Source organism: Emys orbicularis, chromosome 7 (genome assembly GCF_028017835.1).
Source record: "Emys orbicularis isolate rEmyOrb1 chromosome 7, rEmyOrb1.hap1, whole genome shotgun sequence".
NCBI classification, from domain to species: Eukaryota; Metazoa; Chordata; order Testudines; family Emydidae; genus Emys; species Emys orbicularis.
In genome coordinates this window covers 5337895-5356716 of record NC_088689.1, presented here as the reverse complement: position 1 = coordinate 5356716, position 18822 = coordinate 5337895, and the positions used below count along the sequence as shown (strand labels likewise).

Below are 18822 nucleotides of genomic sequence, written 5' to 3'. Positions count from 1 at the left end.
AATGGAATTGGGTTTTTAAGCTGTTTTGGGCATGGCCATATTATACTCCCTACGTATGTCTTTGTTCAGCACAGCCCAGTTCATTAATTAGTATTTGCTAACTTGCTGGCTGTTCTGTAGGCTGCTAGTCATCACTCTGGCACTCATTTCCTAAGCTGTCACTTCCTACTTTGTGTAGTCAGCTCTTGGAGACAAGGCTCACCAAGGCCCCTGGAGAACATGATTGGAATGGAGCTGAGAAGAAAAGCAATGAAGTGGAGTTAGAGGAAAAGCCGACCATTCAATTAGGTTTACTTCAGTGTTTGTGGTAACATACCACATGGATTTGTAATCTTGCTAGCTAAGCAGGGTGGTGCAGGAGCTATATTTGGATGGGAGATCTTCAAGGAACAGCCAAACACTTCAGGAAGTAGGAACAGGGATTTGGTAGGTGGCCATCTGTCCAAGTCTGCATTAAAATTATACTTCAGAGCTGGTAGTGCTCTGGGATGCTACCAGCCACCATCTTTTGAGAGGGAAGGAAAATCCAAGACCTCAGCAGCTTGTGGCCATTAAGAGAGAGAGAGAGAGTGTATGTCCAGTGTTCAGCCACGTTCCCAATTGGGTTAATTGCATCCTTCCTCCTTAAGTTTTACCTTATTGCAGTTGTATGTTACATTCCTCATTTCCTGACTTAAACTGTTTTTTGTATAATGTTGCTTTGCTCTGTTTATAAAGCACCCTCAATCCACCTTAAGGCTGCACTTTCGTGGGAAGGCGTGGGATCCCAATATACTCCTTATCTCCCTCCCTCCCTGGGGTGCTTGAGGTTTGCACTTTGGTAGGATGCTTCATCCAAAGATCTCAAAGCACTTTACATAGTCTGCATTTTTATTTGCCATTAACTAACCCATGGTACATCACTTGCTGGGTTTTTTTTAAACGAGACTACAACTGGAGTGATTGTGTCAACGTATACAGGAAGTAAATACCAGTTATTTAATACAGTAAATGAGGGCTGTTTCTTATCAGCTGGCTCTGGGGTCTGTGTAGCTTTTTTTTAACCATTAGGAAGTAGTTTGTAATCCTTAGATGAGATTACTGCAAGCCTTGTTTAAAAGTTTTATGTTTTCCTAATGAAGGTTAGAACATGGAATGTATGTTTGCTTTCAGATTAATCTATCAATGCAAGGAAATAACTTTTCTGCGTTTTGACTATTACCCTCTTTTTGCTTGCTGTGTCCTACAGAAACCATAAAAGCCCAACTACTACTGATGACTGATGGAAAGCCTTCATTAGATCATGTGATGGAGGCTTGGTTTATTTTCCCTCCTCTGAACTGATGTCTGTAGTTCCTTCCCTAGTTTTTTTTTATTATAATGGAGATTTACCTATCTCATAGAACTGGAAGGGACCCTGAAAGGTTCTTGAGTCTAGCCCCCTGCCTTCACTAGCAGGACCAAGTACTGATTTTGCCCTAGATCCTTAAGTGGCCCCCTCAAGGATTGAACTCACAACCCTGGGTTTAGCAGGCCAATGCTCAAACCACTGAGCTATCCCTCCTCCTTGCTGTGTTGCTAGCAGATGCTTATGCCTATGGCTTTGAAACCTTTACAGCTGACACTGATCGTCACTTTGACAATCTCACATGGGTTAAGGAATGAATGAGTATGAAGAATGAACTGCTTACATCCTTGGAAATGGTGCTTCCAGGTTAGCTGTGGGGACAAGCTAGCAGTACAGTGTGGCCATGAGGCAAGGGAGAGCTTGCATTGCTTTCCTCCTCCCCTTTGTTGTACCAGTTAAACCTGTCAAAGGCAGTAGTGCTACACAGATGTTGTCAATAGCCTAATTTGGACATATGGATAGTTATTACTGGTGGTGTTTGAGAGGGAAAGGACCAAGCTTGATTCTCAGATCCTAGATAAAGCTGTAGGACTGGCAGGTGGGGGAGGAATAATGTGAGCTGAGCACGTTTGATCTGGAAATCGTTGAGATGTAATAGATATGGAACTCCATAATCCCACTTCAGCAGAGCCACTTCGGCATAGAACACACTTTAAAAATGTGTGTATTTTTGTAAATACACAACCTAGAAGAGAAATGCAGTGCTGTCTGAGGGGGGAAATTATTGTGTAGTTCTCCAGTTCAAGCAAGATCAACCTATTGGCAAAAACACTTATACATACAGCAAACAAAAAATATATTTTAGTTTTCTGGAAGTAGGAGACAGAAGGAACTTGGCTCTAGCCAAGGATAGCACAGGGAAAGTGCTCTGCAAACTTCCCCATAACACTTTACCTGTGCACATAAAATGTGATCTGCAGCCAGCATCCCCTGTGGTTTTACTCATGGGGCCTCTTCAGAGCAAAGACAAATTTGGAAAAAAAGAACTGAGACCATTAGACTTATTTCAAGTTTGGTCCAACCCAGGTCTCCACCAGTGAAAAGCTTGTGCATGCGTGAAATCAGTTTGTGCTATCTAGCCTTCTTAATTTTACTGACTGCTACTATAACCATTCTGAAAGGTGCATGTGAATCTGTCATTTCAAAATCCATTGTAGAAGATAGTGGATTATGAAGAGAATGGTGGGACCATGTGACAAGCTAGAGTTTGAGTTCAGGGTTCAAGAGTCCCAGCTCCAGTCAAATTGGACAAAAAGTACATTGTCGGAGAGCTCTAATCAAGGGGGAGGGAAATGACTCCTGTCAGCTGATTAATTTCTCTCGTACTGCCCAACTACATGTGTACTCTTGCTCCTTCCCCCGCTGTGTATCCCAGTGGTTTTCAAACTGTGGATCGAGACCCCAAAGTGGGGTTGACCCCATTTTAAAAAGGTCGCCGGGGGTATGGGCTCTCCTTCTCCCCCCACCCCCTCCGGTGGGTCATGTAGTGACTTTGTCAGAAGGGAGTCACGGTGCAATGAAGTTTGAGAACCCCTGGGTATCCTATGGGATGTACTCTACCTCTGACGTATAGCAGCATAGAAGGTGCGTGGTTGCCTGATGTACAGTACCTGGTACACTTGCCTCATTAGCTACTGGAGTGCTACTATTTTCAGTGACCTCTTTGGAAAGAACGCGTTTCCCCCCCTTAATGGCCAACAAACAGGAATATCTCATCCAGAGTGACTACGTTGGATTTGTCCATGGTACCGGGTACTGCCTGTGAGGACTTAGCTGGCAAATATACAAGGACATGTACAGTATTTCCAGAAAATCATTTTGCTATGAATGGATCTTATTTACTACAAATATTGTACAATACTTGCCATTCATGGGCAGCAGGCTGAAGCCAGCCTGCTCACACATTGTAGCGTGCCTGCCTAAAGATAGCTCTGTGCATGCCATGATGGATAGGCTATTTCCTTTATGACTAAAACACTCATTTTCTTCGTTTCTTTTGTTCCTGGAGCAAGCAAAGGCAGTGATCTGCTCCTTGAAGATGACTTGGGTTATGTGGAATGTAGCCTGTGTCATACAAATGGGTTTGGCTTTTTTTTCTTTTTTCTTTTTAATTTCAAGAATATTTAGTGTCCAAAGAACAGTTTTTTTTTGTTTTGTTTTTTCCCCCCAGAGGGTATTGAGAGATGCCTGGAGCCTTTGGAAAACTGGGGGGAAAACCCCAGTTGTGACACCACCTGATGCCAACTGGCCTATACAGCCAACTGGCCTATACAGCCCTCTTTGCAGTGCTGGCTAGACCTTGGAAGTCAGACCCATGTCTTTTGGCAGTTGGCCTTGCACAAGCTGGCCAGTGGTGCTTCACTGTGCCGCTGGCTTAGGGAGCCCAGCGTACAGGCTTGGTCTGAAGGAAAGCCTTGGTTTTCATTTTGCTAGGAACTGGGATTAATCAGGCTTGCAAGCCAGTCTTGGCAAAAGCAATTCGTATAGTGGGCAGTGCACTGACTTGTCTTTTTTAGTGGCGGCAAGGTGTACAGGTCTGGTGTATGTAAGGACTGTGCGGTCTTCTATTCTGTATAGGTTCTTGTACTGCACTCTTGCTGTAGAATTTGAGTGCTTTCCAGGAGTGCGTTTAAATAATGTGGCCAAATATGCGACAGATTTTTTTTTTTTCCTCTCATCCGCTGCCTGTGGGGAGAAGCACATGTAATGGAGTGTCTTGTTTTGGTAGGGTTTTTTTGTTTTTTTTTTCTGGTGGGTTGGTTGATTATTTGGGGTTGGTTTTTAAAATTAGCATAGCATCATGTATATATTTGAGTAAAGTCAAAGAAATGTGCCTTGCACTTAGGGCAGGAGATGTGGTGGTTTGTGATGGCCCTTAATTCCTGGGAGAGTTCATTCCATAGATTCAGACCTGCCCCTGAGAAAGTTCTGTCTCCCACAGACCAGCTTTACCCTTGTGGTAATACATGCCAATTCTCATATGTATGGAAATTGGCTCGGTTGCATCTCGCATTCCAATTGTTTGATCCACAAACTTTTCTTATCACTTAAAATCCCCAGACACCAGTCAGTCACATTTGTCAATGGCTAGTAAGATTTACTTTGAAGAATATAAGCGTCTGTTTTGTTCCTTTGTTTATGTCTGTGATTCATCAAATTAATAAAATATGTATAAGGCTGTCAGTGCATCTCTGGCTTCTGATACCATTACAAACCCATCAAGTATTGTGCTTGGGGCTATTTTGACATGACTCTAACATGACGCTGCAGCATTTCCAGGACTGTGTTTTTAATACTTTCACAAACATCCATTGTTTTATTAAGTATCAGAGGGGTCTGAATCTGTAAAAAGCAACAGAGGGTCCTGTGGCACCTTTAAGACTAACAAAAGTATTGGGAGCATAAGCTTTCGTGGGTAAGAACCTCGCTCCTTCAGATGCAAGACTAATTGTTTTATTAGTGCCGTAACTCCATAAACTATCGCAGTTAAGAGTTGTATATCATCCAGTCTCTTCTATTTCTACCCATTCAAAGCACTCTTAATTTTCCAGAACTACCAGGAACTGCAATTTCAGTTTCTGTAAAACAGGGGTAGGATAAAATATACATATCAAGGGGAGAAGTGTAATATACATGTACTGAAACGCTCTGAGAAATTAAATCCAAGCAAGCTGGATGTTAGGCCAAAACCCACAGAGTATATGGGCAGGGCTCTGCAGTCCTGGGCATCTCTGAAAGCAATCTGGCTAATTCAGCTAGCATTCCTCCAGGGGAAGCTCACGTTGCAGTGGTCATCCTCTCACGGGGTGAAATATGCACCGCATACCTCCCACACCAGCTCAGCTGTCAATGTCAGAGCTGAATTATAACAGCCAGGGTAAGAGGTAGTGAAGGCACATCTGAGAACAGTAACAGAAGGGAAACAGAGGCCCTGGTGCATGTGGGCAGTGGAGGTGCAGCAAGAGGACAAATGAGTGGGGAGGCGGAGGGATTAAGATCCCGAATCTGGAACCAAACATCTAAGAGGCTTTTAAAACATTTTTTAAAACACCATGTCTTGTTCTCCTACCCGTAATGCCCTGAGTTCAGGATTCTGACTTTTCCCTTGCTGCTGTTCACTACCTCAGTAACCCCTAAAGCAGAGTAAGGAATGCAGTTCCCTCTCTGTTGCTGGAGAACCATAGACCCTGATCTCCGCTCTTGGCCTTTCATTCCACCTTTTTTAACAGTTAACAGCTCCATAAAGCAAAACATTCACTGGCAATCAAAACAAGCAAACCTAGCAAAACCAGCCCTCCCAAGACTCCCCCTCTCCAAAACCCCCCTTTTTTAAACACTGCTTCCATCACCAAATTAAGCAAAGTTGCTTTAGACTCTGCTCTGTGTTAAAACACAGCTTTGTTTTTGAATACTCCCTAAAGAGAGAGAGAGAAAACAATATTTCAAAGAGGACTCTGCGTGTGTTTCCTGCTGAGGGTGTTCTGTGAGGGTTGGATGCTTTCAGGCTAATGTTCCTGCTACATTGCAGATCCTCCCGCTGAATGTCTGTTTGTTGAACTTTATGGCAAAGAGCAGGGTTGTGCTTCTCCATCTGTTTTTCATGGATGTGATTTCTTCACTGTGTGCATAACCGGCTCATAGGATGTCCTGGGAGCACCTATCTCTGCTCTGTAAAGAGCAATGTGTGTATAGAAGGCTTGGTCAAGATGTAAGCGACCTTGGCTGCTGCCAGGTGAAAAAACACTGTCCTGTAACTGGGGAAACTGTATAACATGACTACCCGGTAGGTACCGGTCTGCAAAGCTGTGCTCTGGAGACTTGTAGCCTACTTTTCAAATGGCAATACTGCTGGTGGTGGTGGTGGTGGTGGTGGTGATATCCAAAAAGAATACTTTGGCTACATTCAAAACAGATATGAGCCCTCTGATTGATTATTTGTTTTCCCCTGCCCCCTCTAAAATTCCCTGTAATTGTCCTGTCATTCCCACCCATTATTGTCGGTGTAGTGGCAGCAGCTCAAGGTTTCTTGACCTGTCAGTTATGATTCCCAGTGGGGTTAGCGGTTTCTTGTGGTGGTGGTGGCGGCGAGGGGGAGGAGAGGAGAGAGATGTTCCCACTCCCTACCCCTGCCGTCTCTCATACCAGCAGCACCCTGTAACCTGTTGTGATCCATGGGGAACCGCCTATGAAATGCCATATGAGCCAGCACAACCTTCGAAACATCATGGGGACTCACTGGTAGCATGGGCTAGTGAGTTGAACACAAGGTGTCAGGGGTTCTAATCCCAGCTCTGACCCTGACTTGCTGCGTCAGCTTGGGCAAAATTTTATTTCCTCATGTGGAAAATGGAGATGGTGATAGACAAGGGTGTTGTGAGTCTGTAATCAACGTTTCTGAAACATTTTGCGATCCCAGGATGGAAAGAACTGTAGTAGGGCTAAGCACTTGACACCAATGCTTTGGGAATTGGCACAAAGGGTCCTGGAGCACAGTTGAGCTTGACTGATGGCATGGAGCTGAATCTTGGATTTCTGGGGTTGATTATGGGGATGTAAACAGTTGTGCATCCCTGTGGCTGATATTTAAGTACTCCCCCTGTGGCTAAAGCATTGCTTGTGTCTTCCCTCCCACCCCGGTGTTAGAACTTTTCCTTCTATTTAAAAAAAAAAAAAAAAAAAAAAAAAAAAGCTTCTTATCTCAAAGTTGGCCATAACCAAGTCTGCAGTGAGTGCAGCCTGTGAAGTGGTGGTGTGTATTTCAGAGATGAAAGCCGCCTTTACTATTTCACTAAGTTGAATAATTTATTCTAGGGCTAGACACCTCCTCTGCACAGTGACTCGTGGTCCAGCCTCTGCTCCTAAATTACCGCAGCCAGCTCCTTGTTTTAAAAGTGCTCTTGCACCAAACACCATTTTAAAAAATGGAGATCCGTCTGCTTAATAATTGGGTTGATTGGGCAAAATCCTAAGGAGAAAGTGTCACTTTAAAAACATTGTTTTATATGTTGTATTAGTTTTAATGCTGATGAAAGCTGCTGGATTGACAGTCCCCTTATTAGCAGAATTTAGCTAGCAGAGATCATGGAAATTTCCATCAATGTACAAAGATTAGATTACTAAGAAGTGGGTGTGAGAGTGGATTTAATGCTGCTGAACTCTCTCTACTTCCCATTTCTGATGCTCATGACTTCCACACCCTCTGTTGCTCCTGCATATTCTCTGAAGGGATTGCCCTGAGAGTTTAGGCTAGATCTGTGTGCCAAACCAGTGAATCTTCATCTGTTCCCTTCTACGTCGCTCCTTTTTCTGAAGTTCTATAACAGTTCTCTAATACTTTCTTTTAAGGAAGAGAAGTATCTGAAATAACTATATGTATCTTGGAATTATCATTATCCCGAAAACACTCTTAAGATTGGTCAAGTCATTCTCAGCCTTGAATGAAACCCTGCATCTTTGAAGGAAAATGTCTGAGTCAGAAGAGAAGGCCTGCATGCCAGGTTTTGAAGAGTCCTGATTGCCTCTAATAAGAAATAACTTAAGAACAGTTGATCCTGTATAACATGGTCTAGGTCAGCAGAACCTATTGTAAAGGGAGCAGTTTCCTAAATGCAAGTCATGTGTCAAATGTTTCAGTTTGCTGCTCTAGCACATACCTTGTTCCCAAAACTTCTGGGTTTTGTTTTTTAAAGTAGCGTTGACTAGAAGAATACATGTAACTCGCTCCTGTAGGTGAGATTCGTGCTTCTTTTTAAAATATGTTGGCCAGCCCCCTTTGGGGTATAATTATTGTTTACTGTGTCAAATTCTAAAAACATACCACTCTCTCAAAGAAAGAATACTAGTGAGTGAATTTTAGTCAGTGTCAAAATTGCCTGCGAAATCCTTGGCTAATCAGGGCTCCACTTTACCAGGTCAGACACCTGGTCTGCATAGAGGCTTCCCATATACCGAAAGCAGCATTCTATAGCTAACTGAGCAAGGGAACCTGCTTTAAGGGTTGACCCATTCTGATATACAAAGACACTTTGAAAGCCAACCTCAAAATGTGCTAGACATTGAAACCTGGGAACATGTTGCACTGGACAGACCCAGATGGAGAAGTCTGTGCCATGAGGCTGCATCCACTTTTGAGGAGTGGCTTGTAAGGTCTTTTTGCAGGAGAAGAGAGCACATCCTAAGGCTAACACCTCAAGCCCTTCCCGTAACTACTACACTTGTAACTGCATCTGCAAATCCAGGAGTGAACTCACTTCCAATGTGAGAAGCCATAAAAACAAATAAACCCAGAATTTGTCAATACTAACTGAACATTCATCCGCCGAAGAGACGAGAGAATCCATCACCACAGTGGGCCTTAAACTTGCCAATTTTTTTTTTTCATTCAGTGGGTGAGACCTGTAGTATCCAAAGGGGAGATGGTGTTGGAAATGGATTGGGTCTTTAAATCCTCCCATCCAAAGGTCGGGATGGAGATAGGGATTTTCCAGGCTATTTTTTCTTATAGGTTTTTTTTTAATGTTTTACATGTTAATGTTATGTAAAAAGTAAACTTTTTTCCCCCTTAATTTCCCTTTAATTCTATTGTGTTTTGTTTTATGACCTACTTCCTTATTTTTTCTTTCTCTTCCTTTCTCCCCCCCCCCCTTTTTAAACTTTTGGAATGGCCATGTTGTATCAGACTATTAGCCCATCTAGCCCATTGTCTGTCTGACAGTGGTTAGTGCCAGGTGCTTCATAGGCAATGAACACAACAGTGCAATTTCAAGTGATACATCCCCTGTCATCCTCCTCCCAGCTTCTGGCAATCAGAGGTGTAGGAACACCCAGAGTACGGGGTTGCGTCCCTGACCATTGTGGCTAATAGATCCATCAATGGCTATCCTCCATGAACTATCTAATTCTCTTTTTAACCCACTTATTCTTTTGGCCTTCACAACATCCCCTGGCAATGAGTTCCACAGGTTGACGATGTTGTGGGAAGAAGTACTTCCTTGTGTTTGTTTTAAACCTGCTGCCTATTAATTTCATCAGGTGACCCCTCGTTCTTGCGTTATATGAAGGGGTAAGAGTGGGAACATAGATCCTCCTAATATTGATGGTAAACAAATTTTTGGAGACACTGAATTTTCATGCGTTGCCATCCTAACACATGTGAGTTGGTAGCCATGAATGAATGACTGAGGTAATAGATTGTGGAGCTTTTATCCCTAAGTAACCAATGCAGATCCAGCCCACGTTCCTGACCTATTAGGTGGCTAGATGAAATGAGTTGTCTGTCTGGTTCCATTTTCTAATCATTCCACAAGACCCACCATCACCGTTATCGATCAGGGTCACCCTAGTAGGCAGACTCAGCACAGACCAAAGGGTTGAATGGGCATGGGGACAAAATCCCCTACCTACTGCAAGACATAAGCAGTCCCGGGTCAGGACTGAGGCATGCTGTTACGAGCAGTGTGTGGGGGAAGCTTGCATTGCTGCTGATTCTGTCCTTGGTTTGTGAATGCATGTCGGATTCCAGCCACTACCTTTTGTGAACAAAACTATTAAAATTAATTTAAAAAGAAGTATTGGAGCACACCTCAGAGTTATGCCATCTTTGGCATTAAATTCTGATTAGCGTCTGAGATTAGGATGAGCCTGTAAGGGTTAATCCAAGTCACAATGCACTGTGTAATTTTTGCAGATGGTGTGAGCGCAAGAGCTAGCCTCGTACTGTCTTGGCAGCGCACAGAGATAACTTAGCATAATTCTCTGCAGATGTTCCTGTAGAATGGTTTTAATAATGAATTGTGAAGTCAGGCTAAACTCCTGAACAGAGGAAAAAACACACAAAAGAAATGCATCACTTGATTCTGCTTTAGAAAAATAAGTCTCTTAGCACAGTTCCTGTAACAGGCAGGGTAGGGGGGAAGCATATCAGTTTGCACCATGGTAGCCCAGACTTCGCTCAATTGAGGGCCATCTTGGCTACTTGCCCATAGCCCGCAAGCCCCATGTAATTTGCACAAAATGGAGCAAATGGCAGCTGTCCTAATCTCTCTGAGGGGTCTCTGGCCTGTGAAACTTCAGTGCTAGCATCCAGTGCTCTGTTATCTAAATGGAATGTTGCCTTCTTGAACCTGTGGTCTCCATCTGTGGATTGCATTGTGAAACTAGTCTGCGTTTTGCCTACCTTCTGGTTAAGCGTCTGTCGGCCCTTACATTAGAGGGGAATTTGCAACATACAGGGGTTCTAGCTTGGACTTGCCATCATCAGGCCAGCTCTCAGTTTGTGAGCAATGAAGTGCCTCTCCAACTGAAGTGGAAGTTGTAGAAGTGGCCGCAGGCTTGCTCGTGGTCTATAGTTGCAGAGGTTGCCTCCCTTTTCAACCAGGGTGGTGATGTAGAGCAGAGGGGCAAAGGCAAGGTGGCTAATGGGAATGAGCATAGGGAAGTGAAGACTGTATCACATCTGAGATAGAAGCAAAACTCCAAGCCTAATGTGCTCAAGTCCAGGGGGGACCGGATAATCTCAGTCCCAGAATCCTGGAAGAATTGGCATGCGAAATTGCAAGTCCAGTAGCAATGATTTTTAATAAATCGGTCAAATCTAGGGTGGTACCACATGACTGGAGAATAGCATAAACATGGTGCCTGTGTTTAGTATGGCTGAGGTAGGGCAACAACTATAATTTTACATTCCGATGGTTACGCCAGGTAATTGTGTTGGGAGTAGCAGAGGGTAATGCTGTGATGCCTCCTTTCTGTTTGTGAATTGGGCATTGACTCTATGTTCCATGGTCTGTCCTGAGTGACCGCAGTCGCACACTGGAGCGTCCTTCATTTTCCATTTGTGCAGCAGGTATCCGCATCTGCCATGATTTGCACGGATGCGGTTTAGGGTTGCCCATGAGCTTGGCGGGAGATCAAAGCCAGGGATCTTCTGTGTCAGGTCTTTCACGAGATGTTTATTTGTGACTCCTGTGAACTCCATTCAGCTTTCCAAGCTTCATCAGGGTTGAAGTTGCATTGGCAAAGGTTAAACGCGTGGGTCCAGAAGAGTTTGTGACTTCAAGCTGTGGTGGGGGATGTTGTTAAAGTCCTGGTGGCTGGGGAGAGATGTTAGTTTTCCACGATCCGCTAGAATTCCCGAAGGGTTGCGGCATCACAGTGAATGGATGGGGGGAACAATGTGTGGCAGCCAGTGAGGTTGACTATTTAAGGAAGGGAGGGGGAATCAACCTTGGCACCTCCAGACCCATTAATCTGACCTCAATAATAGGTCAGGCTTTAGAACAAACATTGACAGTAAGAATAATTAAAGAAAATGGGAGAAAATGCAGCATGTGCTTACTAAAGGCAGATGTCAGACTAATCTGATGTCTGTCTTTGATAAGCAAACTGATTTACTAGACAAGGGAAATATGCTAGATCTCATTTATTTGGACCTAAGTAAAGTATTGGGAAATTATTTATTAAACAAGCGAATATGGGGATTAGTACAAGAATTGTAAGGTAAGTAAGGAACTGGCTAAAAGGGAGATCACAGTGGGCTATGCTGAAAGGAGAACTGTTGGGCTAGAGGGTGGTTACTGGTGGCTAAGTCCATAAATGGCTATTAGCCAGGATGGGTAAGAATGGTGTCCCTAGCCTCTGTTCGTCAGAGGATGGAGATGGATGGCAGGAGAGAGATCACTTGATCATTGCCTGTTAGGTTCACTCCCTCCGGGGCACCTGGCATTGGCCACTGTCGGTAGACAGATACTGGGCTAGATGGACCTTTGGTCTGACCCAGTACGGCCTTTCTTATGTTCTTATGGAGTTCCTCAAGGATCAGCCTTGGAACGGATCTTATTTCATATTTGCATTAGTGACCTTGGCATAAAAGGTAGGAGTGTTCTAATAAAACTTGCTGATAAGACAAAGTTATGAAGTATTGTCCGCACTGAGGAGGATCAGAATATCCTACAGGAAGAATTGGATAACCTTTTGAGGACTGGAGTAATAGAAATGAGAGAGGTGGGTGGGGGTGTGTGTATATAGATATATAGAACTGGAAGGGACCTTGAAAGGTCATTGAGTTCAGTCCCCTGCCTTCACAGCAGGACCAGCTACTGTCCCTGACAGATTTTGCCCCAGATCCCTAAATAGACCCTCAAGGATTGAACTCCGCAACCTTGGGTTTAGCAGGCCAATGCTCAAACCACTGAACTATCCCTCCCCCCAAGTGAATGAGGGAGATGAAATTTAATAGTATGAAGTGTAAGGTCGTGTACTTAGAGACTAACAACAACAATTTCTGTTATAAGCTGAGGGTTTCAATTGGAAATGGCAGAGGAGAATGACCTGAGTGTGGTAGCTCAGTCATCCTGTGATCTACTATAATGTGATGCAACTTGGGGGAGGGTGGAGGTGCAAATGCAATCCTAGGAGGTATCAAGAGAGGTATTTCCAGTAGAGATAGGGAAGTATTAATGCCATTGTGCAAGGCCCTGGTGAGACCTCATCTGGAGTAGTGTGTACAATTCTGGTCACCCAAATTCAAGAAAGATTAATTCAGACTGGAGAAGGGGCAGAGAAGGGCTATTAGGATGATCAGAGAAATGAAAAGCCTGTCCTATGAGAGACTTAACTTGACTTGTTTAGCTTAGTAAAACAAACTGAGAGGGAATAGGATTTCTCTCTATAAATATCAGGGAGGAGAAAAGCTATTTACGTTTGAAGGACAGCGTTCGCACAAGAACAAATAGGGATAAAATGGCCATAAATAAATTTAGGCTGGAAATTAGAAGAAGGTTTCTAACCATCAGAGGAGTGAGGTTCTGGAACAGCTCTCAACAGGAGTAATGGAGGTAAGAAACCTAACCGGCTTTAAGATGGGGCTTGATGTAAATGTATTAACAGGATAATATGATGGTGTTGCCTTGCTAATTTTTAATGCAAATCTCCATTTGAGACTTAAAAATCAAACCATATTTGAAGAAAAATGAATCCGTCGTGTTGGAGCTCAGTGGGCGGGGAGGAAGGGTAAGAAGTTGTGATGTAACTAGCCAATTCCATAAATGTTGAGTCAAATCTTCTATTTCAGGTTTTACGGAGGCCTTCCAGGGATTGTGGGTGATGCTTAGCGGTGCAGGTGCTTCATGACAGCTTTTCATCTGAAAGCTCCTCTTGGGGGCACTAACAGCAGCATGGGTCTCGCTCAAGGAATTTACAAGCTGTGCTAGGAGGCAGTGGAGCCTGGAAGCAACTTAAGCCAAACTGGTGGGGGGAGGAGAAATAACCAGAGCTTTAAGAAATGGAATATAAAATACGCTTTCATTAAATCAGTATTAAGGTTTAGAGCACACACTCAAAAGTTGACTTCTATTATAATTTATAATATTATAAAGTTATAATCTAGTCCTTTGCACAATTATCTTCTTAATCTGCTTTGGAGGAAGGGTTTATATAAACTCTTCCAGTCTAATTAGTATCAGCTGATTGTTAGCTTCTGGCATACTAATTGTGTGTGTGTTCACTATAAATGTATGTTACATTTCATATGCTACCCATGTTAATACGCTACTGCTTAAAAAAAAAAAAAAAAAAAACACACCAACCAAACAACAAAAGTCTGTTTTTGAAATTACTTGGCTCTGTTAACTTCTCTATATCCACTGCCATGGGTGAGCACCATGTCAGGGAAAATCTACCTCCTGCTGGGAAGGGAGAACTAAATTTAAACTCAGACCATGAATGTTGTGAAGTAAAGTTTCCAAATCTCTGTTGGGCCAGAAAATGGAAATCCATGTCTGAGGTCTGAGTGGTGTTACATCGCAGCTGTGGAATGGCTGGCCAGTGGATATGGTTTCCTGGGGTGCATAGTGTATTCAGTCCTATAGAATAGAAACGAGTGGGTTTAATACCTGTATATCCTTCTGGTGAAATCTTCCATCGTAGCTGGACCTGGAACCAGCACTGGGGGGTTTTAACACCCACGTTGAAAATGTGCTTCAGTTAAGAGAGAGAACTGAAGTCCTAGATGAGCTGGCTTGTGGCAATAGGCTCTGCAGCCTCTTTCATAAGTAGGGCCCTGCCAAATTCACGGCCTTGAAAAATGTGTCGCAGACCATGAAATCTGGTCTTTTGTGTGCTTTGCTGTATACAGATTTCACGGGGGAGACCAGTGTTTCTCAAATTGGGGGGGGGGGGGGCGGCACAAAAGGGTGAGGCAGGGGGTTGCAAGGTTATTTGGGGGGCGGGGGGAGAGGGTGTCGCAGGATTGCCACCCTTACTTCTGCACTACCTTCAGAGCTGGGCGGCCAGAGAGTGGCGGCTGCTGACTGAAGGCCCAGCTCTGCAGGCAGCAGTGGAGAAGTAAGAGTGGCAATACCATAGCGGACCATCCTTACTTCTGCGCTGCTGCTGGCAGCGGCTCTGCCTTCAGAGCTGGGCTCCCGGACAGCAGCCACCGCTCTCCAGCTGCCCAGCTCTGAAGGCAGCAGCAGCTGTAAGGGTAGCAGTATCGCACCCTCCCCCCCAATACCCTTGAGACCTCTGCACAACTCCTTTTTGGGTCAGGACCCCTAAAATTGCAACACTCTGAAATTTCAGACTTAAATTGCTGAAATCGTGAAATTAACGATTTTTAAAATCCTATGACTGTGAAATTGACTGAAATGGACCATGAATTTGGTACGGTCCTATTCATAAACTCAACCTGTTCCTGCAGCACCTCACTGAATGGGCTGTGCACACCTGGAACCTCAGTTGTAAGCATTCCACCAGCGGTTCCCACCACTGTTCTGATTGTAAGCTCTGGCAGACAGAGACTGTCCTTCACTGTGTGTGTGTGTGTGTGTGTGTGTGTGTGTGTGTGTGTGCTGCGCCCAGCACAATGGGGCATCAATATCGATGGGGGTCTCTAATAGCTACCGTAATGCACATAATTCATTGGTCTGTAAAGTGTTGGGAGGTAGACAGACAGAAGGTAGCTGTGTGTTTTCCTTCATACCTCTCTGGAGACTGTAGAACTAGGATATCTGAAATACTTTGCACTAACAGTTGTTCTAATACCACAAGCTGCTATAGAATGGTGTATCTATTTATTTAGTCCCCTTTCTTATGAATATCACCGTTTTTGTTTGGATGGCAGCATTGTCTAGTGACTACAGTGGGGCATGAGAAGTTTGTGTTTAGGGTAGCACCCAGAGGCCCCACTTCACTAGGCACTGTAAAAATATTTATGAAAATAGTCACTGCCCAAAAGATCTTACAGTGTAATCAAATACACAGCAGATGTAAGAAAACAAGAGGCAATAGGGGAGGGAGGGAGGGAGGACAAGGATAATAGTGACAGTGACCCAGTTAATCTGTGTGTGGTTCAGAGACATGCATATTTGTGTTTTTTATTATGGTATAAATAAATGGATTTCTCCAATCCCCAGTGGGGGATTGGAGAAATGGCTCTAACTAGCCATTATTAGCTGGCAATTTACTGTAGGCGGCATGGTAGAAGTGGGTCTTAAAGGGGTTGGAAGGAGGCTGGAATAGAGGCTTTACAGACTGAAATCACTACTGAATCATTGCATAACTGTTATAAATATATTTAACCTCTCTATTCTTCCATTTTCCCCATCTCCATAGCATAAACTACTCAACAATACCTCCACGGTGTAGAATTCAATTACTGTTTTGATATCCTAAGGGGAGAGGTGCTCTAGAAACATTAAGTTTATTAATATTTTGTATCCCCTTTTGAAGCGACTTTACAGAAGCCTTGGTGCAAGGATTAAGAAACTACTGCCTTTGATTTTTATTAGAGACCAGATGGGGGTGAGGTAACATCTTTCATTGAACAGACTTCTGTTGCTGAAAGAGACACGCTTTCAAGCTCCACCGAGCTCCTCCTCCTTGATTTTTATTGTTTGAAGGTTGTTGGGCATTTTTTTGCCTTCTGGTGCTAGGGTTTGTGTGGCCCCTGCTGTTTTCTCTTTAAAATGTGTTGACTAGAGCTGTGTCACTAAGACTTGTTTTAAGTGGTTGGATCAAAGAATCTGCTAATGGGATGCTAGTTATTGGAACAGGGACTGTGGTGGGGGCAGATCTAAATTCTGATCTGAGTTCTGCTACTGGCTCCCCATGTGGTCGTGGCATGGGGGCAATAATGGGCACCTCTGGAAAGCTCTGTGCAATCGTCTGATAGTACAGTAGAAATGCTAAATAGTGCTATTGATGTCTGCTTCTAAACTGCTGCAGGGCACCTGAATTCGGCACCAGATCATTGACTTGCAGACCTGTAACTGTTTTTGTTTGCTGGGATCCTGCTGAGCATCAGAGTTGTTTAGGGGGCTATTACTTCCAATGCTGATGACTTCTCTTTCTCTCTTGCAGGTTGGTGGTTTGTGAGCACAGCAGAGGAACAGGGCTGGGTCCCTGCCACATACCTGGAATCCCAAAATGGAACTAGAGATGATTCAGAAATTAACACATCCAAAGCTGGGGAAGGTATGAATTCTTTGGTATCTAGGGGAATCTTTCAATTAGTCCTCTTGATTTCAGAAATCAGACCTCTTTTGAAAACAAGTTACCAAAGACCAACGACTGCAGTGACTGCATGAGTGTGATTCTTAAGTCAGTTCACTGGTCACTTTTGCTATCTAGTAACTGCAAATTCACTGCCATGGAAGAGATCAGACTTGAGTACCAGGCCTGAATTTCTTCCTATTGGGCTAGCTGAGTGCACCAGGGGATTCAAAAGCAAAGAGTGCCATTTGTTAATGGTAGCAAATGACACTCAAGGCCTTCAGTCTGAGCAGCCTGTGTCCTTGCATATCTTGGATATCCACGTTCTGCCATTGTGGGAGAAAATTTGCACAGTGAAGAATTTCTATCAAGAACAGTGAGTGTCTTTGTTTGAGGAGAAGAGTCTCCTGAAGATAATTCTAATATTTATTAGAGATCCTCAACAGGAGGAAGAGAGTGAATTCTGCTCCTCACCTTTGATAACTTTTTCTCTCTCTACAGAAGTTCAGCACATCTACGTTATTTATATATATATATATTTTTTTAATTGCCATTAGAATTAGATTTCATTGTTTGTGGCTGTGGGTGGAAGGGTAAATCGTGTTTTAGAATGGTCTCACTCCACTAAAGCCGAAGAGTCACTTGTCATGGTAAGAAGCAGGCTTACATGTATTCTAGCTGCATCATTTTGGCTAGGAATACTTGAATCAAGCTCCTAAAATGGGATAGTATGATTACACGCGTGTCCTCCTACTCCATTATGAAAACTTAACCACCTCTTAATGGAATATTCATGCAGTAACTGTGTACAAAGGACACTGTTTTATTATGATTTACTCAATTCTAAAGAATCCATCACTGTAGTACCTGGGTGCTCTTTATGTAAATGTCCACATACAAACAAAACGGAAGTGTAGCTCTCATTCCTGTCTTTGAACCTCCTATCTGAACATGCTTTGGGGTGACTGCCAATCTATTAGGAACAAACACACACAATAGATTCTTATACTGTGCCCCAAGGGTGAGAACTCTGGTTTATCCCAATCTTCTATGGCCCTGTAACAACTTTCCTTGGTCTAAGCAAGGCCATTAAGGGGTCGTAGACAGAGGCTATGACCTTGAATTGGGCGTAAAAGTGGACAGGTAGTCAATGAACCAGACTGGTGTGATGTGTTCTCTTCAGCAGGAACAGCACAATGTTTTAAAAAACAAGAGCTAGCTGCTTTCACTGAAGTTGTGTTCACACATTTCATGTCTGTCTCTTCTAAAATCTCCCCGTTTCCTTGTCTCCTAGGACACATTAGATGTTTCAGACCTCGTAGTTGCTTAAGCCTTTCATACCCTTGATTAATTTCTACATGTCCTTGTTCATCCATATTACCCTGTTCAAATTACTTTTCAGAGTTGTTGCCAGATGGGACATGTAACCCTGAGGCACAGAACTTTCTTTGAAAGGTTCCTGTATTTCCCCTTTCTGCCCTCACTTCTTTGTATTGCTCTCATCAATTATGCTCAACACACTCTGCCTTCTTCCAGAATTGGATCTGCTGAAATTCGAGACGTTATTCTTTGCCTTTTCGGTCTCACTTCAATTCCCATGACAAATATTACGTTATCTCTGCTGTTGCTTTGATGTGCCCCAGCTCTCCTTTTCTCTACATTTTTAATAATTCTTTCCTTTTATGTCATAACCACATAATCAGACTACTTCTGTTCTTCATTTTCCTCCTATTTCTTATGTATCGAGGCCATTCTTTACCTTGCCTCATAATAGAATGGCTGCATGATGATGATTAGAAGCATAGGGGAGAGTAAAAAGTTTCATATGCTTTAGTTAAGAGACAAATAAGAGGGCATATGCTAGGGGCTTATGAAGTAAGGAATGGTAGAGGAGATAAAGTGGTCTCTTCCTTTTACCCTTTTTCATAATGCACAAAAAAGGGGAC

The 18822-nt window shown here is 43.4% G+C and overlaps 1 protein-coding gene across 4 annotated transcripts in view; it reads left to right on the top strand.

Annotated features, from left to right (window-relative positions):
* Window positions 1-18822, top strand: part of SH3PXD2A (SH3 and PX domains 2A) — a 372422-nt gene that overhangs the window by 318869 nt on the left and 34731 nt on the right. For all 4 annotated transcript variants that reach the window (XM_065407840.1, XM_065407839.1, XM_065407842.1 and 1 more), the window contains one exon: window positions 16745-16858. In XM_065407840.1, the coding sequence (XP_065263912.1) occupies window positions 16745-16858 (114 nt within the window). The remainder of the gene's footprint in view (window positions 1-16744; window positions 16859-18822) is intronic.